Below are 25353 nucleotides of genomic sequence, written 5' to 3'. Positions count from 1 at the left end.
TCTTCCTCCATGCGTCTGGTGGTGAGGGAGCGGCGGTGGAGGAGGCCCAGCACCTCCATATCCTTGGCTGAGTGGGAAGGGGAGTTGAAATGTTGGGCCACGGGGCGGTTTGATTGGTGCGGGTATCTCTGAGATGTTCCCTAAAGCGCTCTGCTAGGAGGCGCCCAATCTCCCCGATGTAGAGGAGACCGCAACGGGGGCAACTGATACAATAAATGATATTAGTGGATGTGCAGGTAAAATTTTGATGGATATGGAAGGCTCCTTTCGGGCCTTGAATAGAGGTGAGGGAGGAGGTGTGGGCACAGGTTTTACAGTTCCTGCGGTGGCAGGGGAAAGTGCCAGGATGGGAGGGTGGGTCGTAAGGGGGCGTGGACCTGACCAGGTAGTCACGGAGGGAACAGTCTTTGCAGAAGGCGGAAAGGGGTGGGGAGTCCACAGTGATTGGATGTTGGCAGTGCTGGCTTACCTATCCATAATTTCCCCAGAGAATGTGATTATGAGCTCTTGTTTTGAACAGCTACAGTCCATTTGCTCTCGGTAGACCATCTTGCTGTTAAGGATGGAATTTCAGGATTTTGACCCAGCAACATTGAAGGAGTGGTAATGTATTTCCAAATCAGGATGGAATGAATTGGAGGGAAACTTTTAGAAAGTGGTGTTTCCCATGTGTCAATTGCCCTTACCCTTCTATAAGGGATTGGGTCTTACATTTGGAAGTTGGTGTGGAACGATCTTTGTGAATTGCTCAGTGCATCTTGTGGATGGGATGCACTGCTGCTACTGAATATTTGTGTCTGTGGTGGAAGAAGTGCGCATTTATTGGCCTGGTGCCAATCAAGTGAATCACTTTGCTCTGGGTGTTGTCAAGCTTCTTCAGTGTTGTGGGAGCTGCACTCCTTAAGGCAAATAGAGAGTATTTCATCACTCCTGACTTGTGCCTTGTAGATAGTGGACAGGCTTTGGGGAGTCAGCAGGTTTCCTTGCAACGGACCTGCTCTTAGGATAATCCTGAATGTTCATTGTGGGGACTCAATGATGGTAAAGCCATTGAATAATCAAGGGGTGATGCAATAATCCTGGCTTTATTAATAGGAACAGGGAGTTCAAGAGCAAGGTGGTTATGCTGAATTTATAGAAGCTACTTGTCAGATCTCATCTGGAATATTGCATACTGTTCTGTGTGCCATGCTATGGTCAGGATGTCAATGCATTAGAGAAAATGAAAGAGAGATTTACACAACTGTTCCCAGGGTGAGAAACTTCATTTAGGAGGATAGATTGGAGAGCTTGGGACTGTTCTGCTTGGAGAGAAAAAGGCTTAAGAGGAGATGTAATTGACGTTTTCAGAATCATGAGGGGACTGGGTCGAGTAGTTAGGGAGAAACTATTTCTGCTTGTAAAATGTTTGAGAACAAGATGGCACAGATGTAAATTGATTTGCAAAAGAAGTATATGTGATGTGGGAAAATACTTTTCGACATGAGTGGTTTGGGTTTGGAATGCACTATCTACAAGTGTGGTTGAAGGCAGGTTGAATTGAAACTTGCAAGAGGGCATTAAATCATTGTTTAAATAGAAACTCTGTGTGCCAGAGTATAGGGAAAAGATAGAAGAATGGCACTGAGGTTTAATGTTTGCTTTGAGAGCTCATATTGATGCAAAGTGTTGAAAGACCTCCTGCACCATAGCAATTCTGTGATTCTGTAGACCACGCGCTACACCTACAAATTGGTAATAATTCCAACTTGCTATGGTATACCTCTTGTTTCGCTGCAAATATCAACAAACAACTTTAGTCATGACAAATGGTAAGTCCCAGATTTCGACTTTGTCTAGGTTTTCCATACAATGTTCAATTGCTTTAGGATGGGCCAGGGAAGATGTAGCTACTTGCTCCACAAAGAACTATAGGGATCAATTCAAGTTAAATTCTGGATATTCAAGTCAGACTATTGTCCAAATAATGAACCATCCCTGTGCGGTCACTACCATACTGTCAGCTGAAGCTGTTGATTAGATTGTCAACTTTGACATTGAACTACAGCTGCTTGCTAGCTACAGAAATTTAAAAAAAGCAATGTTATGACAGGAATGTAGCTCAATTGTGTTGTAAATTTGGTTTCTTTATAAATATGATTTCTTTGTAAATATGGTTTTTAAACAGTAATCTGGAAACAGCTTTTTCTTTGATTAAGAAAACTAGCTGAAAATTAAATGATCTTCTTAAATGATCTTCTGATTTTATTCTAAGACAAATTAATGTATAATGCATGCTTATGTTATTGCTGTAATTATTTAATTTTCCAAATTGAGCAGTTAATGATTTGCAGAAGTTTTATTGGTCTACTTCAGAGGAGCGATTGAATGTGCCAAATTTTGAAATAGTTTTGTTCTTGGTTGAACTTTGTTCTTGCCTTTTTTTCCCCTGTCACCTACTTTTCAATTCTACAGTTTTAGCTTGCTTAAGGAAATTGGATGTCATAGAATCATATGTGTATTATTCAATCCCTTGGGGGTGGGGAAAAAAGGTCCTGAGACTTACTGGAATTGTGTAAAAGAATGGTAGTGTTTGCTTAGTGTGTGTAGTGTATGTTTGTCATGGCAAAAATTCTCAACTGCATTGTTGCCTTCTCATTCTTAGTAGTGCACAGCCGTAAAGAAACAGTGAGGGTGGGGCACAGAACAGCTTTGTTATCTACTTTTTTTTTAGATTAGGCAAATTCTGGAAATATGCAAATGTGCTCTTTTGTATTATTATCGTCATTTGTTGCTTGAATATGTTTTTAAAAGAAAGATGATGTGAAATAACAGAGGAACTAGTTTGCAAGGATGTAGTCCTGTTGTCATTGACCATAATTTTCTTGGTACGCAGTATATCCTTGTTGTTAAACATTCGTTCTTAATATAACGTAATGGAATGGTATTCTGTAGATCATGGTTATTTCAAGTTGCTAGAATTTGTTTTTGGGATATGTAGTTAAGATAATAACTGCCAAGAAATCACTTCTAAATATAAACCTTTCTGTGAATCATCAAGGATCCATTTTAAAGCAGCATTTCTAAAATGGCATGTCACCTTGTTAGTCTGGCGCTGACTCTTCCGTATGGCTCCTTTCAATGAATTTGTGTTCATGGTAAATGGAGGTTCAGCTAATGTCTCACATCAAACCAAAAACTGATCCCAATTACACAAACAAAAAAAGGATCTGGATGAGTACATGAATAGGAAGGGTTTAGAGGGATATGGGCGAAATGCTAGCAAATGGGACTAGATTTGTTTTGGATAATCATGTCGGCATGGGCAAGTTGAACCAAAGGGTCTATTCGCAGCATCCAAGGAGTAATTCCTGATGAAGGGCTTATGCCCAAAACATCGATTCTCTTGCTCCTCTGATGCTGCCTGACCTGCTGTGCTTTTCCAGCGCCACACTGTTCAACTCGCATCTCCAGCATTGCAGTCTTCACTTTCTCCAAAGTGTCTATTTCCATGCTGTACATCTCTATGACTCTAAATGCAATTCAACGATATATAATCAAGAGTTATTCCAGATTATCTGATTTTATTTTCTCCTTGTTGGCATTGCTTCTCCATCACATTGTACAGAAGTTGGATTTTCCCAACCCTGATTTGTCTTTAAAGAGTCAACCAAGTTGCTGTAGGTCTGGAGTTAGAGATTGGTGAGACTTCCTTATGTGAAGGATATTAATGAAACAAATGGATTTTTGTGGCAATCAATAATCGTTACATGGTCATCATTGCTGGATTTCTATTTCAAATTTATTAATTTCTAAACTAAATTCCACCAGCTGCTGCGGTAGAATTTAAATCCATGTACCCTAAAGCATTGGATTATGGACCTTTGAATTATTAGATCAGTAACATACAACTATTCTATTGCCTCACTCTAAATGGTACTAAAATCCAGAACTTCTGTAGCACTTTGATTCGTCCTTTATAGACTTGTATAAATGCAAGTTCATTATTTATTTTCTAACATTATTTACAATTTTCGATCATCTTAACCTGTGGTGTTCATTGAGAGATAAAGATTGGCTAGGCCACCAGGAGAACTTCTCTGCTTTTATGTCCACCTGAGAATCCAGATGACACTTGAAAGTCACATAGAAAAGAGTGTAGCGCTCTCTTATTACCTAAACCTCGTTGATGAGTCTAGAAGCTATGAATTCTGAAGACAAAGTTAAGTAAGTATTTATAAGTATCCAAATTCATCCAGCACATATGCCAGTTTTCAGCTAATTCACTTCACGTGATATCGTGAAATGGCTCAAGGCACTGGATTATGGCAATGGCTGTAGGCTCTGAGAACTTTGGAGCAATAGAATCATAGAATCCCTATGGGGTAGAAGCAGGCCATTTGACCCATCGAGTCCACACCAACCCTTCAAAGAACATCCCATACCCACACCCCACCCTATAATCCTACATTTCCCATGGGTAATCCTCCTACTTGTACATCCATGCACACATCGACAATTCAGCATGGCCAGTCTATCTAACCTGCACAATTTTGGGCTGTGGGAGGAAACCAGAGGTAACCCATGCAAATATAGGGAGAATATGCAGATCCGCAAAGACAGTCATCTTGTCATCCCGTTCCCACCTCAGTTGAAGCAAAATGCTCAGAGACACAGTAAGTTTACCTTCCTTTATTCCAGGCCCTGAGGGAAGAGAGAGAGAGAATGATTGCCCATGTGCGCAGGGACATGAGTTCTCAGTCTTCTCTCGAACAGCAGTTTCTTAATGAACTGTTTAGTCATTTTACAAGGAGGAGCATCCAGATAAGGAAACAGACATATTAATTGGGTGACCATTACAATCAGAGTGTCAATAATAGAGATTAAGCCTTTTGCTGTTACACAGTGAATGTTCTTAACCTTGTTAACTGACTTCCCATAATGGATACTTTTTCTCTTGTTAGCTGACCTTACCTACTGAATGCTTCCAATATTGTTAAATGGCTTTACATACTGAATCCTTTTCCACCTTGTTAACCCATTACCCTTGCTTCCAGCACTCCACTGTTAACTGCAAGTTCTTATCTGATCTGACTCATGCTCAACTGAACCTTGCTTCACAAAACATAAAATTTAACTCTTTCCCAACCTGTTCATACCCAATACATGTTCTCATTACCCCCTTTTGTCATTTCATGATAACCAGTGGCATCGGGGCCGACCTCAGTGCTGTCGTCGTTTGAATCCACATTAGCTGGGTATCGAATCATCAAAGTTTCACCTGCACGTCCACCAATATCATTTATTGTATCCGTTGCTCCCAATGCGGTCTCCTCTACATTGGGAAGACTGGATGTCTGTTCATGACCTGTCCTACCTGCCAATCTATTGCCTCCATTCCTGATGAAGGGCTTTTGCCCGAAACGTCGATTTTCCTGCTCCTTGGATGCTGCCTGACCTACTGTGCTTTTCCAGCACCACTCTAATCTAAACATCGAGTCATCAAAGCCCATCCTTTGGAAATATTCCCTGCATGGACTCTATCATTCGCTGTAAGATGCATTTCAGAACAGCTATTCCCAGGAAGATTCCTATAATAATTACCCCTGTGTAAATGGCTATGTTAACTAACCAGTCCTTCCACCCATCCGGCCAATCCCTTGCTGCCTTTATAGACCCTAATTGTTTACCTATCTTGTGGACATAATGGGTGAAATTATCGGTGACGTCATCCATATCCACGATACATTTGTCCTGTATTATAGGGCAAACTCCACCCTGATAGTTGAGGAGGTAATCCAATGCATAGCGATTTTGCATGGAGAAAAATCTGAGTTGGTTCAGGTTCTGGGTGATGACCTTGAGCACCCCTCGGGTAGTGTTGCCCAACATGGTAAGTCCACATGTGAGATAGTTACAGTTGTGGGCAGCCATGTTAGCCCCAGAAGCCCCAAGGGAGAGAAAGCCTGCTACATTGTAACCTGCTGCCAGACTGGCAGTGAGGGTGGGAAGGTTTTTTATAGGCAACGCAAAATTCCCCTGAGACACCACATTTCTAGTGGCCGTGTGCTGGTCCCCAGTGCCCCAGAAAGGGTACAGTCCTGGGAAGTAGATTGCCAATGGCCGAGTGAGACTACCGCAGAGCACAGGGTCAATATTAGCCAGGGCTTTAAAAACCATGGGCCTCATTTCACAGGCCACATGGCCATCCAGCATGAGCAGTATAATGTGAGGGCTGACACCCGGTGTCTGGTGCCAAAGGAAAGTAGGTACTTTAACAACAACAGACCCAGCATTGCTGTTAACAAGGGCATGGATCATAATGGGGACATTCCATCCTAAGTAGAGAGCAAACAGGGCTGTTGGTATATCAGAACATCCAGATTGTATGTAACAGTAACATGAGGTTTGAACTTTTCACTGGGTGGGGGTACGTAAGGAGGCAGGGAAAAGTCTGATATGTCCAAGGACCACCATTGGGGTGGTCTATGTACCCAAAGGGTATGATGGTCAGCAACTCTGGAAATACTAATTCCCCCATCCACACAAAGTGACTGTTAGATTCAAATGGCAGAGAATGTCTCTACTAGCAAGGTTGAGACCCAGAGAGGGCATGACTGCAAACTGATTAAGGGAACTCTGTTGCCCATAACGCACCATGAGTTTAGAGGTCAGGGAAATTCCTGGACTGGGGAGGAAAGGACTGAGGATCAGCTTTTCATCAGTGAAGGGGGATTGATACTGTGAGCAGACGTCGGCGTCTAGCATAAGGATATAGCACTGATGTCTAAGAGGAAAGGTAGTCAGGCAGACTCGACCCAAAGGTAAAGGATGGGCTCCTCTTCAGAAGAGGAGGTGAGGATGGGAAAATTTTGCATTCTAGAGAGGGGCCTTGTCTGCCAAGTGCTAGTCAGTGAGAGAACTGGTTGTGGGCGGAGAAAGGGGCACTGCGTTCGTAGTTCTGCGTGACCCTGTCGTTGTGTGGGCGGGGGGGGGGGGGGTTCCAATGGGCCTGACAAAGGACTGTTTGTGTGGACAGTCGTGCCTCCAGTAGCCGAAGGAACCATAGGTGAAACAATTTGTCTGGGGGATGTGTTGAGGTCCCTGGCCATTTTTATTGGGCCAGGGCGAGGAGGGAAGCCTAGTGTATAGGGAGGTGCCACAGGACCATTTAGGGTATTTGGCATAGCCATTGCTATATGGGTCAACCCACCCTGAGATATAGGGCAGCAGTGCCATTTGATAGCCTGTGGTGTCATATAGTGCAGTCATATCTCAGACAGGTCTCTGAACTATTTCGTGCTTAAAAGACACACATGGGCCGGACTTGGTCAAACTCCAGAAATGGGTGACCAGTAATTTCACCTGGGACCTACGTTTTTATGACCAATCTGGGGCATGAATATGGATGGATTCATGTATTTCACCAGAGAGACACTCCATTAAAGGTGTATTGAACTGGGCGGAAATGATACCTGTATTAAAGGCGGTATTGCCTGCATAGGTGGCATACGTGAAACAGAACCTGTCATAAAAGTCCAGACCATCTTCATCTTTCTTAGGTTTACAGTTTAGAATTTTTGTAAGATCAATGGGTTTTTGAAGGGTGCTGTGCAAGGCATTTCGGATTGCATCTGTCTGATCATTTACTCTTAGGTGGGCAGCAGCAAAGGTCTCTCAAGTTGCTATTGCTCTCAAGTCTGCCAGGCCATTTGGCTGTTAACCTCATTGCACCTTTTGTACAAACATGGACAAAAAAGCTGAACTGCAGAGGTGAGAGTCGCTTCCTTTGACATCCAAGCAGCATTTGAACAATTATGGCTTTGTGTCTCGCATTGCCAGGACGACTCAATAGAAATCTGGAAAAACAGCACTCATTTGGAGTCATACCTAACAAAAAGAAAGATCCTTGCAATTGTTGGAAGTCAGACATATCAGCTGTAGGACATCACTGCAGTCTAAAAGCTGTTTGAAGTTGTATTGCAACCACACCCACCCTCTGAAGAGCAACCCACCCATACCCATTCCCTTATACCTAAGGCTACGGGCAATTTAGCATGGCCAATTCACCTAACCTGCACATTTTTGGACTGTGGGAGGAAACCGGAGCACCCGGAGGAAACCCACGCAGACACTGGGAGAATGTGCAAACTCCACACAGTCGCCTGAGGCGGGAATTGAACCTGGGTCTCTGGCGCTGTGAGGCAGCAGTGCTTACCACTGTGCCACCGTGCCACCCACAGGTCTTGAAAGACCTTGTTAATTTTTAAAAATACTATAAACAACAATAGATTTTCATTTGAAGAAACAAAGAAGGTCCTTAAGCTCACTTGTCTGTTGGGGGAATTGCTGGGAGCTGCAAAAGGAGGCAATTGTACTCTGATAATGTAACCAAGGCCAGGACTTAACAAGTTCTCTGTGATATAACTAATATCCAAATACTGTAATTCATGACACATTCTGGATGTACAACATTCAAGTGGCACTTCAGATGACCTCCAACATGTGTAAAATTTCATTTATAAACATCACTATCGGTTAACAGGATATATATGCAATCGGAATTTCTTGTTTTTATTGCATCCTAAGAATTATTGACGACCACAGTTGCTCCGGCAGATTCATTGAACAAGTTAACTCACTCAGTTGCTATTATGACAGATATTAGAATAAAAATGGCTCACATCCTCAAGTATTTTTCAGTTCGTCAAAACAATTCCATTCAGTTTCCTTTGGAAGTTCAGCTAGGTTACAATGCCTACATGTAGAATCAGTATAACACAGGATGCTACCATTTGGCTCCTGGTGTTATCTCAACTTTTTTTTTAAATAACACTCCAGTTCACTTTCCCATCCCCATTTGTTTCAGACATACCTGCAATTGTTTTTCTTTCTAGTGTTTGTCACATTCTCTTTTGAAGGCTACTATTGTACCTACCTCCTCCACCGAATCCAGGCAGTGTTCATAATGGAAATTTGTTTTTCCTCCTACCATTTCTCATTGTTTTGCCATTTATCTTGTTCCCTCTAGTTGTAAATGCTTCATTCATTAGAAAGAGTTTCACTCCAGTGACTTTTTTCCTAAACTCTTCATGATTTTAAGCGCTTCTATCAAATCTTAGACTTTGAAGCTCTCAAGGCACCGTCTGGCCTTGTGCCACTTATCCAAGAGTGGAGAGCAATTGGAAGTGGGGAAGGAGCCACAGATCGAAAGTTTTATGAACCATGCTTTTTACTGTGTTGTGGTCAGCCTCCTAAGTATGTACATGAAAAATCCTACCGAGGAGATTTGCAATGCAACTTCAAACCGCTGTTAGACTGCAGTGCTCACCCCTTTATCCCACAGAAAATCAATTTATGAAATTCAGCATGTCCCAGTTTATCTACATACGTGTAATCATTTATCCTTTATGTAATTTGATCAAACTGTTTCTCCAAAGCCTTCAAGTCCATCCTTAACTATTGCACACCGTAATCTGGGCTCTGAATAAATTATGTAGGTTGAGCATGACTTTCTAATTTTTTGCCCTGTGCCTTTATTTATCCCTTATATTCTTTTAGCTGTGTTGTTAAGCTGTTATGTGCTTTTTAAATATTTCCATTGCCTAGATCTGTCACTGCTTGCATTCTTTAAAATTATACTGCTTAGTATGTACTATCTCTCCTCAATCATCCCAACAAAGTGTATAACCAAACAATTCTGATCATAATATCAAATAAGTGTCTGATAAAAGATGAAAGTTTTACATTGAACAATTATGATCATAATATCTACCATCTCACTCTTGTCCACGATGAATTTCATCTCCCAGATGCCTCGGTGTTTACTGCATTATCAAGTTTCTTGTTAACTTCAAATTCCATAATGTGCCCTTTGCAACCCCAAGTCTAAATCAGTAATATATATTAAAAGCAGCAAGCAGTAGGCCTAGTACTGAATTCTACACAGCAATCACGAAGGCATTGCAGATATTACTCAAAAACTATCCCGTTTACGAAAATGCACAAAACAAAAAAAACTGTGCATTGAAACAAACAATCCACCACAACAAAAATAAATTACAGAAGACATTGCTCAGTAGGTCAGGCAACATCTGTTCCAAGAGAACAGAGACTGGAAAATATTAGGCATTATGGGTAATGAACAAGCAAGTCTAATATTGAATTGAGCCGCAAAAATAAACGCATGCAGTTGCTTGAAGGAGGAGAAATCATTTGAAAAAAGGAGATGGAACAAGTGAAGAAACAGAAGATGGGTTGAGACCAAGGAGTGTAAATGGGAAAGACAATCATCACTGCCCAAAAACGTGGGTGTGGAGGTATACAGTCTGAAAATGTTGAACTCAATGCTGAGTCTGCAAAGCTGAAAAACACCCAAGCGAAAGACGTGCTTCTGTTCCTTCAGTATATGTTGAGCTCAGTTTGAGGCCAAGAGCAAAGGCCAATGTCTGAATTTTCTGTTTTGAGACTTCTAGCATTTATTGTTTTGAGCTTTGGAATTAAACTCTCCTTGTGCATTCAGTCAGAAAAGAAATAGCAATTCACCAAAACTAAAATGAAGTAATTACAATTGCAGCTGTTTGCCAGTCATGCAATCAGTTGATTTTGCATAAGTCTATAGTTTCTGACATACATTCTTTATTGTACGTAATATTGTTAGAATAATCAAACTAATGATGAAAAGCATATCAGTTAGCCTTCAAAAACCACACTAGATTCAAGTGAGCTATAATTTATCTTTTGCCTTCCTGTAATGTTTGCCTACAAATATGAATCGAAATCGCTGTCCAGATATAAACAAAATTATATGATATATAGTCTTTATTTAAAACACCAATGGTTTATAAATTGAGAGTTCAATGAATGTGATTTAAGGTTAAAAAAAAAAAGAGCCACAGTAAAATATAGTTTTCTATTTTTAAAGCATGTCACAGTGTGTATGAAAACTAAACAACTGAAAAAAAATCCAACTATTCCTGAAGTGTGGAGATAATAGGAAATAATTGTGTGCTGGAACGTTTTCCACATCCAGGGAATTTTGGAATGTTATAACCAATGGACCCACAATCTCAATCCCTTGAAGACCCTAGGATATAGGCCATCAGGCACTGGGAACTGGCCTGCCATCAATCCCAATAGTTTACCCAGTGCTTTTTCCTGGTGGTGTTGATTGTTATCCGCTTTCTATGAAATATTGTTTTAGTGACTGCCATTTCTGACTTCCCCATGATTAACTACTGGTCGCATCCTCCAATGGACCCAACATTCAGCTTGGCTACTCTCTTCCCCTTTTATATATTTACAGAGCTTTTGCCATTCATGTTTATACTTTGCACTAATTTTCTTTCATAATTTACCTTTTCTCTTGTTGTGATTTTTTAAATAATCCTTTGTAGATCTTTAAAAGTTTCCCCAATATTCCAGCCTGCTACTCACCTTTTAAATATGGTATGCTTTGGTTTTTGTCTTTACGTTATGGAGTTAGAGAATCATACAGCATGGAAACAAACCCCTCAGTCTAACTTGTACCTGTTATCTTTTAACCTTCTTGCTTAGCCATGGATATTTTTAGTTGAGTGTGTGGTGCTGTAAAAGCACAGCAGGTCAGGCAGCATCTGAGGAGCAGGAAAATCGACGTCTCGGGCAAAAAGCCCTTCATCAGGAATGAGGCTAGGTGCCTCGGGTGGACAGCTACAAGGGAGGTGGTGGGGCTTGGGGGGAAGGTAACTGAAAGTGCAGTAGGTGGATGGAGGTGGGGATAATGATGATAGGTCAGAGGGAAGGGTGGAGTGGATAGGTGGGAAGGAAGATGGACAGGTCATGAGGGCGGTGCTGAGCTGGAAGATTGGAACTGGGATAAGGTGGGGGGAGAGGAAATTAGGAAACTGGTGAAATCCACATTGATGCCATGGGGTTGGAGGGTCCTGAGGCGGAAGATGAGGCGTTCTTCCTCCAGGAGTCAGGTGGTAAGGGAATGGTGATGGCCGAGACCCAGGACTCAGGACCCCCCACCCCAGCTCCACTCTCATCCCATTTATCTCCCACCTCAATGCTCCCAGCCTCATTTCTGATGAAGGGCTTTTGCCTGAAATGTCAATTTTCCTGTTCCTCAGATGCTGCCTAGCCTGCTGTGCTATTTCAGCACCACACTCTCGACTCTGATCTCCAGCAGTTGCAGTCCTCACTTTCGCCATGGATATTTTTAGCCCTCTTACAAGTTTTCTTTTTTCCTGGAATATATTTTAGTTGGGAACAATTGAGTATGTCCTTAAATATCTGCCACTACTCATCGACTATTTTTTAGGCTTTTGTCCAGAGTGCGAGGTTGAGCTTCATCCTCATACCTGTGCAATACTTTTGGTTGAACTCTAGAACACTAGTGTAGGACTTCAGTCTCTCACCCTGCAACTGAATTTGAAATGCTAGCATGCTATGATTAATCTTCCCTAGAGAATCCTTTACTATGAGTTCATGTATTAAACCTCACTACATAATACCAAATCAGAAAAGCCTGCTCCCTGGTTGGCTCCAAAACATATTTCTCTGAGAAATGATCTCCAGTCTATATGCTTATAGACTCCCTCAAGTTTATATGCTTACTAAAATCATCCATGATTATTGCTGTAGCTTTTTCTTACAAGATAAACAACAGAAACTGTAATTCTGAAATTGTTTACTGAAGCACTTTCAGATGTCCTTAGTATGAGGCATATTTTAATCGTTCTCTTGCAGTTTTGTGGTAAAATCATTTCAAACTTACATGTAATTTGATGTGAAATGCCCAAAACTATCTATAAAAATACTGATACCTGCTGGATCCAGACTCTAGATACTATGTAGGAACTTTAATCAATGGGCAAAAACACAGACTTTGCTCAAGGAACAATTAACTGAAGTTTGTTATTTACTTTGCTCTTAAAATTCACCAAGGAAGGAGTTCCCATCTTATCTTTGAGCTTTTTTTCCCATTTAAGGTACTGTGGGCATCACTAGCTAGGCCAGCAGATAGATATTCTACCCTAATTTCCCTTGAGAAGGTGGTGGTAAACTGATTTTGTGATTGACTGCAGTCTTTGGAGTGTATGTATACAACCATAGTGTTAGTAGCAGAGGCATTCCAGGATTTTGACCTAGCAACAGTAAAGAAATATCAGTACGGTTCTGAGTCTGGGTGGTGTGTAGCTTGGAAGGGAGCTATTAGGTCATGTTTTCATATCAGCTGTCCTTGTCCTTATTGGTGGTAGAGGTTGCAGATTGGAATATTGCTGTCTGAGCAATTTTCCACGTGGGTAAAAGCCAGTGTTTTATCAGTACTGAAGCAGCCTAGTCAGGATGTGACTATTTCTGGAGCACTATTGTCAGAATGTGGCTAAAGCCAGTGGCCTTGGCTGCATCCAGTGAGTGTGAGTTGGCATGTTAGTGTGTGGTCATGAGACCAGGAAAAATAATGGATGGTGATGTTGTCATGAAGACTTATTATTTAGAAAAACCTGGGTTCTAAAGTGGTCAGAAGAATTTTTCAAATCTAGAACTTGGGGGTGGGGAAGGCAAAACAATTTTAATAATAAAAAAGGGAAATGATGTCTAGGACTGGGATGAATAACATTTCCTTTACCTAGAGGTTATGAATCTTTGGTATTCTTTATTCCAGAGGACACTGAAATCGCAATCGTTGAGTATGTCCCAAGTCAAGGCTGAGAGATGACCTGATAGAAGTTTATAACATAATGAGCGACATAGAGTTAATGGTAGTCGTCTTTTCCCTAAGACGGGGAATTTCAAGACTAGGGGGACATTTTTAAGGTGAGAGTAGAGAGATTTAAAAAAGATATGAGGAAAACTTTTTTCACAGTGGATGGTTCAAATGTGGAATTAAATCCCTGAGGAAGTGGTGGATGCGGGTATGATTACAACATGTAAAAGACATTTGGATAGATGCATGAATAGGAACAGTTTGGAGGGTTTTTGGACAGGAACAGGTGGATGGGACAAGTTTAGTTTGGGATTATGTTCGGCATGGACTTGTTCGACCGAAGGGTCTGTTTCAGTGTTGTATGACTCTGACTAGAGCTTGCTTGATAGACCATTGGTATTAATAAATCCACAGAGTTATGGCAATAGTATATGTAAAAAGAAACATTGAAGTGTTCAATCAGCCACGATCCTGTTGAATAGTGGAGCAGGCCTACCCCTATCCTATGTTCATATGGAAATAGGCAATGAAAGCTCTTCATTTCTGTGCTTCTCTGCTAGAAATATATGAAGAGAAAACAATTAATAAGGACAAATATAGATCCCTTACAGTCAAGCTGTGGAAGTTATAATGTGGAACAAAGAAATGGCAGAATTGAAAACATACTTTGGTTCTAACTTCATAAAATAGGGCACAGGTAACCTCCCACAAATGCTATGGAATTAAAGGTCTAATGAGAGGGAGAATTTAAGGAAATCAGTGGTAGTTTTAAAAAAAAACAGTGCTAGGAAAATTTAAATTAATTGGTGCTGATTAAAGACTGGCATAATCTCTAGATCCCAAAGTACGATAGTAGTCACTCTGGAAACATTGATTGCATTGATGGTCATCTATAGACTTTGAAGCCGTTCCTACAGATTGAGGATGGCAAATGTAGCCCCTCTATATTTAAAATGAGAGAAAGAAATAAAACAGAATTACAGACCAATCAGCCTCACACCAGTAGTGAGAAAAATGCTAGGGTGCATTGTAAAAGACATGATAGCAGAACATTTGAAAAGCATTAACAGGGTTGGACAAGGCCAGCAGGGGTTAATGAAAGAGAAGTCATGCTTAACAAATCTATCAGAATTTTTTGAGGAGAAATCTCGTAGAATAGATAAGGAGAACCAGAATCGGGGGAGCAATCAAACCAAATTTCACTCTGCAATCTGACTTATCCAGTCTTACCATCAGCTGGAATAATAGTATTTGGAAAGACTTCTGCATTCCCTTTTCCAAAAACATTGTACGTTTATCATAATTTTAACCACTTTGATTTTATTCCTGACTCAGCTACTATCTTTGGCTCAACGAATGCAATGACATAATTTTGTCCATTCTTCTTGTTTTCCATTTTGAAGTCACTTTGTAATGTGTTGTTTTTTTTTTTAAAGGCAGGGCAAAAAAATACAGGGTGTCCTCATTTAAAGCCAGGATTGCATTCCTGAAGATCGCGAAGGGTGAAGTATTAAGTTAAAACTGGAGCTAAGCTCTATAAAGCTTTCCTCAGCAGAGAGGGAAAGATACCTACACCCTCTAAACTGAAATACAGTGCCACCAGTACTTTCAAATGCTATGTTTTTATGTTGGAAAATGAAATAACAAAAATAAATTTAAAAATAAAAAATATAAATATCATTGTTAGATTATTCAGGCTCCATCTAGTGGCACAGGTTCATCAGTGTCGGTGGACTTCCAGGACGACCTGCACTGACCAACTTAAGCAGAGCCTAGGGCTGCAGTTAAATTTCAGGAAGGAAGTGAAAACCCAGGAGTAAAGGGCAGACCAAACCTTGACTCAAGGGGGTCAAGAAGTGAAACAAGGCAGGATATCAAGGCGACACCTTGTGCAAAACCAAAAAAAAATCTAGGATGCAGTCCTCGATGCAGATTTCTGGTGATGATAAATGCTTACAAAGCATGCAAATTATGCTAAAATTGAAATGGTGACACTTAACTAAAGTAAAACAAGCCCAAAGAATAAACAACATTAAAATAAAATAACGTTAAGTGGGACACTGTTAAATGAGGACTACTTGTGATGAGAAATGCTCAAGGTAGAGTTTTAAATCAACTTGACACCTGAAAGTAGCTACTTAATCTAAACTTAAGTTGTATTCTGTCCAACTGAATGCAGAGGAAGGAATTTTTGTGAAACTCTTTTATATAATCGACACATAAGTTAGTCCAGGTGACTGGTTGGCAATGCGGAGTGACGTTAACAGCACAGGTTCATTTCCTGCAGCAGGTAAACTCTCAGGTTAAACCACCACTCTCTGAGAAAGCAGTTTTAAGATCCTCTGCAAACTATGGCAACTTTAAATAATGTACAAATGAGAGATCCACATTCCTACTATTGTAATGTGAAAATATACGGAAACAACAAAATATTAACCCAATTTCAGTCTCTCGGCACCCACCAAATAATGTAGTATAGCAGCTTAACAATGATTTTCCTCGTTTCAAACATTGCAAAAACACTGAAATGTTACGTGACAAATTTAACTATCTTGTTTTCTCTTTTTGACTAGTTTGCCACATATTGTTTCCACATTTGCTCATAAGGTAGGATATGGGTGATAAAATCCATAAAGATCAACAATCATCAAATATTTTTCTTGACGTTTTTCAAATCACTTGGCAGTAACATTATGACGCATGGGAGAAGTTATTGGATTGGATTTTGTGGTTTCAATAATAATGATTGCTGAGAAGTTAGTCTTTCGCAATGGCCTATTCTCCTTAAAATTTAAATGCCTAACCACAACATTTTATGGAACTAGTTCAACCCAATAAGGGTTTTCATCCTCTCCCATAAAATGTTTTCTTTCAGGCTGTCCTGTGCCATGCAGCATTTCATTACCTGCTGCTAGATCTTTACAGTGCAATCCACAGCTGTGGGGCAGCCTAGGGTGACTTGATCTGGTAATATCTTTTTCATGATCTCAAGTGAGATCAGTGGTGACAGCAAAATGCGATTGGTCGGGGAAAATTATTTTATTGAATGATGGATTAGGCTTGAGGAACTGTATGCCCTAATTTTACTCCTATTTCATATATTCTTATAAATATGAGGGCAAAGCTTAGTCCATGACCATATAATGTAGCCAGTATAGAAACATATTATTCAACCCAACATTTATGATCCACTTGAATTTCCTCCCAACTTCAGCTAAACTTATTGTAATCTGCACTTAACCAGATTCACCTTTTTGGTATGTAATTGTCCTGTTCAATTCAGCCACTTCCAGGGGTAGTAAGTTCCACATTGACAACTCTTTTTTTTTTGGTAAGGACATTTCTCTGAAATCTCTGTTAGATTTCTTGATTACTACCTTGGATTAGTGACCAGTTATTGAGCAAAGTTTGATATGCTGCATCCAAATCCATTGGAGTGCAGAAGTATGAGTGTTGATTCTATTGAAATATAAAAGACTCTGAGGAGACATGGCAGGGCAGGTGTTGAAAGGATCTATCTCCTTGTGGGAGAGACCAGAACTAGTGGGCATAATTTAATAGGGGATCTCCCATTTAAGGCAGTATAGAAGTTTTTTTTAAGGATCATGAGCCCATCCAATTTTCTCCTCCCAGAGAGCAGTAGTAGCGGGAACATTAAATACTTTTATGGTAGAGGTAAATTGACTGTCTTGTTAGTCAAGAAACTAAGGTTATTGGTGGGAATGGTAACTCCCCCCCCCGGCAACCTAGTCCTAATTCACCTGTTTGTATTTACTTCTGGTTCCAATTGTGGTGAAAAGGTCTCCCTTTGTCCACTCCTTCAAAACCTTACCTAATTACAAAACCTCAATTAGGTCACCACTAAACTTTTCTTTTAAAGGAAAAGAGATTCCGTCAATCTTTTCTTTGGTGGCACGGTGGCTCGATGGTTAGCACTGCTGCCTCACAGCACCAGGGACCCAGGTTTGATTCCCACCTTGGGCGACTGTTGATGTGGAGTTTCCTCCCCATGTCTCTGTGGGTTTCCTCCAGCTGCTCCAGTTTCTCCCACAATCCAAAGATGTGCAGATCAGGTGCTAAATTGACCATTGTGTGAGATGTATTAGTTAGGGGTAAATATAGGGTGGGGGAATGGGTCTAGGAGGAAGTGAGGACTGCAGATGCTCAAGCTCCGAGTCGAGAGTGTAGTGCTGGAAAAGCACAGATCAGGCAGCATCCAAGGAGTAGGAGAATCAATGTTTCGGGCATAAGCCCTTCATCAGGAATGGGTCTGGGTGGATTACTCTTTGGAAGGTCAGTGTGGACTTGTTGGACCAAATGGCCTGTTTCCATACTGTAGGAATCTAATTTGATCTGAATTATATACTTGGTAGATTTTGGTATCATCTGTGTAAAGTTTCTCTGTACCTCCCTGATATATCTATTATGTTCCTATAATATAACACTCACACCCATGCACACATCCTCTCACATACACCGTCACACTCACGCAAACACACACTTTCTGATGTATTCTCATATTCTTTCTCTCTCTCTTTCTTTTACATGCATACAAAGTCTATGGGGTGAATTTGCTCAAAAACACACACCTTCCAGGCAGGCAATCCATATAACATTTATAAGTTCCTAATTTGGAAATAGAACCAGTCTTACTCAAGATTGGGATATGGACAGATTGTAACCTCTCACCTTTAGTACCCTTACTGAGCTGAGATGTCACTCTTTTTTATAAAACCTTAAGTTATCTCGCGAATGTGACCTAAAAGAAGTTCTGGGATTTACATATTAATTAACTGAAACCTGCAACCCATTGCAGAAGATGAAAGACTTAATTAACAGCAATCTAGGTTTGTTCAATATATTGTTTTAATTGCATGACACTGATCTTTTGGTATAAATTCTGTGTCTTATGATCCTGTCCCATGGTGGCTCAGTAGTTAGCAATACTGCCTCACAGCACCAGAGTCCCAGATTCAATTCCCGCCTCAGGCAACTGTCTGTATGGAGCTTGCACATTCTCCCCGTGACTGCTTGGGTTTCCTCTGGGTGCTCCTGTTTCCTCCCACAGGTCAGGTGAATTGGCCGTGCTAAATTGTCGTGTTAGCTGCATTAGCCAGAGGGAAATGGGTCTCTTTGGAGGGTTGGTGTGGACTTGTTGGGCCGAAGGGCCTGTTTCTACTCTGTAGGGAAACTGATCTAGTTACCTGATGAAGGAGCAGCGCTCGGAAAGCTAGTGCTTCCAAGTAAACCTGTTGGACTATAACCTGGTGTTGTGATTTTTCTTTGTCCACCCCAGTCCAACACTGGCACCTCCAAATCATAACGGACGTATGTTCAAATATCAATATGATGTGATCCACATTGCTAACAGTCTTTCTAAATTATGATGGTATCTGACGTATTGTTTGAAGACAAATTAAAATTCTCTCATGAACACAAAAAATAACTTTAGCTTATAAATTTGACACCTAACATGTATGATATTCCCAGAGAATTAATGTAATTCTGAAGTTATTTATTTTTGATCTTAGTAACTAAGTTGTAAAAAAAAATTAACACAGTCCTTTTGTTTTGGCGGAAGGAGGAAGAAAGGCCAACAAACTCTCTCGTTTTCTAATTATATCTCTAGTTACTTGTAAGAATTGTCTTGTGCAAACACTCAATTTGATCAGTTTCAAAGACTGCAGTATTTTGGATAGACATAATGCAATGACATGAGCACTCTCTGCTTTTACTACTCTGCCTAGCTCTGTTCCTCAACAGAAAATCATGGCTTAAGGTTATACACAGCAGTATTCTGTCACTATCACTATATCCCCAGATTGAAACACATCTGGGTAATCATCAATGCAGCAAAAGGTTTCTGTAACTTTATTGATTCTGTTAAGTGTTAAATAATCAAACCCATTCCAGATTTTTAAAAAATTCTGTGAACAGTTGTTTTTCTTTCCTGACAGGTATTGATTACAAGACAACAACAATTCTGTTAGATGGGCGTCGGGTGAAATTACAACTCTGGTAAGTGCTTTCTATTAGTTCTGAAAGAAGCTAATTTGTTCATCTTTTTCAGTGTGGGGATTTGTTTCACAAACTCCAATTGGGTTTGTACTGACTGCGTGTAATGAAGCACTTTCCAAATATCATAGCAGGTACTCTTTCTAAAAGACAGTTATAGAGCCATGAAATGGGAATTTTTCCATACCTGAATCTTTCCTATTATGACATAAAAGCCGCTTCAGTGTGTTGGGAGAATCCAGTAAAGTAGAATGTTAACAACTAAAAATGCAATTGTATGCTACTTACCAGAATTTGTAAGATTTTGAATTAATGTCAAATTATCCTTGGAGATCTCACTTGCGTAGTTCTACTCTGGATGTGGGAAAGGAACTGCCTCAGTTTATGTCCATTTTCATAAAAGCTTCTATTTAGACTTTGCAAAAGCAAATTCAATTCCACTCGATTTCATAAAAATATAAAAAAAATCTCCTGTCCAACTCAGTCCTTAGCTTTTAACCTTTTGAATCCATTCTTCAAAATTAATCTTTCTTTTCAAAATGATCTTCACACATTCTTCTCTGGAGGATTGCTGTGCAAGAATATAACTGAATTGGAATATTCTGCAGATCTCGAAGAATATAGGTATTGTCACCTCCTACCAGACCTTTCCAGATGTTCTAGTACATCTAGACCAATGGCCACTGGAACACAGTCTGCAAACCCAATTAAGTTAATTCACCAGATACTCACAGGGCAACCAGGACTCGAATCAATCCAACTGTGGTTTGTAATAACCCATTTGTTTTAGATTAAATTTACAGTACATAGCCAGCAAGGAATTGTCCCACTCATACAAGAAAGTAATGCAGTTTTCTGAAGAGGTGAGCTGTGTCCTATTAGTTTATTTAATCTGATATTTTAAGATACCATCAAGGCCACCAACAATTGCCACATTTAAACAATGTGAAAGAATTGCTGTTAACAGTGTAGATATTTTGATGTCAAATTGAATTGTTCTAGGTAAAGACAGGTAGAAGTAAAGATGATGAAGTAACAATTTTGGTGTTTAGTAACACTTGCACACTTCCCTGTCTGCTTCAAAGTTTGAGTGGTTGGCTAAGTGGCAGTAGCGCCTCTCACATTTCCTTCGGTCAAATAAAGCAACTTGGAAAGAAGCCAACTTAGTGTTTTCCATTTAAAATGATAGTAATTTATTTCACTTGTCAAGAAGTAAAAGCCATTACGTTAAGAAAGACAGAATAAAGAGAATAAGAAGCTAATCTGTAGTCTTCAGTAAAAACCAGGTAGCCTATAAAAGGGACACTTTTTTTTGTGTAAGAATGTGTAACCCGGCAGAGATGTCATTCATTGCCAGAAAGGGTTTGAAAATTGACTGAGACTAGATGTGATCGAGATGACAGGTTTTCTTCTATGAAGATGGTAAGTGAATTAGTTGTGGTTTTCTTTCCTGTTGCAAACCCACAATTTAACAGTGGTGAGATTGAAACTTTTGACATGCATGGATATGTGCCAAGATTAAATAATTTAAAGAAAAATAAGCGCACTCAAATTCTCATGATCCCATCAAGAAGAAACGTCAAAAACTTTCATTCAGTTTGATGGAAACAATGAAAAATGGGGAATTTGTGATAAAGCAGTGTAATATCAAAGTGAAGAAAGATGACTAAGGAACACTGAAGTCAAGCATCATTTGCACCAAAATAATTGCAGAGTAGTAAAAACAGTATAAATTTGAGATCTTCAATACAATAATATATAGCCAAATGAAAACTCTGAAAAATAACTGCATGTAATAAAACATTTGAAAAACTCCATGTGTTGCAAGGTAAAGAAGCACAGAATGTTGCCCCTCCTGCCATCTTTCACATTAGATGCACAAGTCAAACAGACCTTTAAAGTTATTTGTAGATTATAACTGGGAACTCTGCTTTCCAATGTTTTATAAAAATCAGGTTTCAATTGTCAAGTGTATCTTAGAAGTCTTCCCCCTCCTCATGCACACTGGGCAGGATTTCCAACCCAGTTGGGATGACAATCAAAGGCAGGCGGAGTGAAAATTAGTTGTGGAACCAAAATGCAAGATTTCCCTTACTTGCCCAAACTGATCAGTTTCACAGAGACTTATTTAGAGACAAATTTAAGGGGATGGCTTTTGTGTTTCCTGAGGCCTCTGGTTCACCGCACTGATTACTTGGAGGAGGGTATCCTTTCGCAGACTGGGAATGTATTGGGAAAGCCTGAGTTCAGCACTCCAAGCAGGCACAGAGACACTCCCAGCTTGCTTGGATGCAAAAGTAGCTGTCCTGTGAATGAGGGCTTCCCTCCCACCCCAACAGTGGGTCATCTCATACCTCTGGCTGGAAATGCACTTGGAATTAAAAAATTGAAAATTTTAAGTTAGTTGCCTTCTTGTCAATTGGCCCTCCATTTTTGAGAGCCCTCCTACTACATTTAATTGCCAGTTAAAGGCCCAACCATCTGAAAAGCTCAACCTACCCCATCCAATCCTCCCAACCAGGATATGTTCAGGATTTAGAAACAGTGGCATTCTGCTGATGTATCCATTTCATGCTGAACTCCAGGTGCTGAGTTGGAGACCGTGGGGACTGCAGCATTTATTGGAATCCACAGAATGGAAATAGATAGAATTGATTTTATGCAGTTATAAGTATCTATAATTTTAATTAGTTACCCCCAAAACTATTGGATTCATTTACTGATATTTTTGTGCTATATTTTGTGATATAGATGTTGAGGTTGATAGCTGGTTAGTGAAAAGTTCGGCTGTGATAATATGAATCATATCCATGCAGATGTCACAAAGCTGGTCCTTTTTTCTGAAAGCTGTTCCTTTTCTCCAGGCTACTGTGTCCTTGTTTTTTTTTCAGAAGGATTGTAAACAGGCCAGGCTCTGAAACGGCTGGGTTTGGTACAGAGATAAAAGGATAGTGAGACTTTAGGCCAAAGCTTTCATGTTTTTAAAAGTAACCTGTATAAGTCAAGGGGATGTGGTGGCCAGCTCTCTAGCTGAACAGTTCAGTTCAGAACTTTGTTGGGAGTTCAGCTGTGGAGCTGCGTGGAAACGGTGCTAAATTCTCTCTCCTTCTGCCCTTCTAACTTAGCCCTGTAAGCCTTTGTTTCATTTTTATGGTGTTTAAGGGTGTTTATTTATTGCCACTGTTTTGTATACAGAGGAACCTTGATTGTCCATGGGCAGGCAGGTTTTCATTTGAATAATTAGTTATTCTTTAAATTGATTTGACCTTGAACAAAGGAGGCTGAGCTGCCCATAATTGCGTTAAAAAGCATGTTTACAGAGTTTTGTTTTCATTCAATCTCTAAAATTTGTACAAACACTGGCTGTCACTTAAAATTCATGACGTTTTACAAATCAAATTACTTTTTCTGGACCTGAGCAGTAAAAATAATTCGTTTGAGGTGCAAGTTGGTTATTGTTTCCAAAGAAAACATCCAGCCACTGTTGCTTGAGATGCTGCTCTTTTTCGCGAACAGTAACATTTGGCAAAGATGCATCAACTTCATCTTGTGCTTCATACCACTCTATGAAAAGTCACAAACTTCAGTGGCTTCGTTAATGGGGACTGGAGGTGGTGTCTGTATCAGATTTTCCTTAGTATCCACGCCATCCGTACATTCCTGCTGTTCTTCTGTGACTACGTTGACTATCTGATCATCAATGAGCGTCTCTGTTCCAATGTCGTTGTCAAAGTTCACCCAACCATCAATCTCATTCTCTAAAATGGCTCCTAAACCCACCTGTCTGCAGCTTTTGGTGATGTCAGTGGTTAGCCTTTGTTCTGGACGGGTGTTCCCTTCACTGGCATGGCTCCCAACATGCAAGCCATTGTACCAACACTCTGGGATTGTCTATGGTTTGATGTGGTCCCAAGATTCAGCAATCATGAACAGTGTCCTTGATTGTGAATGCCTTCATAATTTCCTGCAGTCCTTTCTCTGCATTGTCTTCACCCAGGATGGCACGCAATATGTCACGGCAATAATATTTTTTCAGAATTGCAATGATTTCCTGATCAAGCGGCTGTAATCTTGAAGTGGTGTTGGGTGATAAAACAAACACTTGATAGCTCGGTCTGCTGATTCTAAATGGCTGCCTTTCACAGTGTGTGCCACCGTGTTGTCAACAAGCAGTAGAGTGTGTTGCTTAAGTCTTTTGCTTGCCAAATGTGATCTGATAGCTGGTACGAAACCTTCATGGAACCATAATGAGAAAGGTGAATATGTCACCTATGCCTTATTTTGTGCTTTGTACTTCATGGGAAATGAGATCTTGTCACAATTTGTGTAGCAACGCAGATTAACATATCACCTAATGTAGACAAGCAGTAATTTATGAGTGCCCGTGGCGTTGACACAAGGAAAAATCATGATGCGATTTTTCTGCACTTCATGTCCCGATACCTCCTTTTCTGCGCTGAACACAAGTGTTTTATCCGGTAGTGCACACCAGAACAATCCATTTTCATCACCATTATATAATTGCTCAGGTTCATACTTTCCTTCATTAATGATGGATTGCAGTTTCATTCTGTAGCCTTCCATGGTGCTGTCAACCACAGACTTCTGCTCTCCAAGGACGCTGAATTGCCTAATGCTGTGACGATATTTGAAGTGCTGTAACCAGCCCGATGACACGCTGTGATCAGACTCATCGGAGTGGAATTGTTCATGGAAACTGGCAGCTTTTTCCAGTATCATCGGGCCAGATACGGGAATTCCCTTTTCACGCTGCTGTGAAAACCACAAAAATATAAACTTGGTTCAGTTGCTCATCCTTTGCAGGCTTGATGAATTTTCTTTTTAGAGCATTTGCCGTGTCACTTTGGCTGATTAATTTCTTAATCGCTGGCCTTGCTTTCCTGATGTTGGACAAGGTTGCTATTCCAATGTTGTACTCCTGTGCAATCTTCGATGCCTTTTCACCATGATCCAAACGCTGTAAAATCTTACTTTTCTGTTCAATTGTCACTGTGGTCCGCTTTCTTTTCACAGACATGGTAAGTACGTACAACAAACTCGATCAGTTATACCAGATACGAACTCAGAAAAAGGTTGTAGAGGGAATGAAGACACCACTGATTTTGTTATGCATTTTGAATCCTTCGGCATGTCAGTCATTTTCATGTGTTAAAATTCTTTCAACACTGCGACAATTGAATGACTAAGATTGTTGCACCAGTATCATTAAGACCTCTTTGCTGCAATGCTTGCACACCACTTTCTGTGCAAGTTACCCCCCTCCACCCCATATTCCTCCATTAAACTAAAGGCACAATCGTTGCACCATTGGTCAGTTAAAATTATTTTAACACTGCTACAATTGACTTTGGCAATAGACAATAGACAATAGGTGCAGGAGTAGGCCATTCAGCCCTTCGAGCCTGCACCGCCATTCAATATAATCATGGCTGATCATTCCTAATCAGTATCCTGTTCCTGCCTTATCTCCATAACACTTGATTCCACTATCTTTGAGAGCTCTATCCAACTCCTTCTTAAATGAATCCAGAGACTGGGCCTCCACTGCCCTCTGGGGCAGAGCATTCCACACAGCCACCACTCTCTGGGTGAAGAAATTTCTCCTGAGCTCTGTCCTAAATGATCTACCCCGTATTTTTAAGCTG

At 40.3% G+C, this 25353-nt stretch overlaps 1 protein-coding gene across 1 annotated transcript in view; it reads left to right on the top strand.

Annotated features, from left to right (window-relative positions):
* The window catches only part of LOC122562038 (ras-related protein Rab-40B), a 70094-nt gene that overhangs the window by 23345 nt on the left and 21396 nt on the right, over window positions 1–25353 (top strand). The window contains exon 2 of the mRNA XM_043714483.1: window positions 19630–19690. Within this exon, the coding sequence (XP_043570418.1) occupies window positions 19630–19690 (61 nt within the window). The remainder of the gene's footprint in view (window positions 1–19629; window positions 19691–25353) is intronic.

Source organism: Chiloscyllium plagiosum, chromosome 24 (genome assembly GCF_004010195.1).
Source record: "Chiloscyllium plagiosum isolate BGI_BamShark_2017 chromosome 24, ASM401019v2, whole genome shotgun sequence".
Lineage (NCBI taxonomy): Eukaryota > Metazoa > Chordata > Chondrichthyes > Orectolobiformes > Hemiscylliidae > Chiloscyllium > Chiloscyllium plagiosum.
The sequence above is the reverse complement of the archived record's forward strand: the minus strand, read 5'-3'. Positions and strand labels throughout refer to the sequence as shown.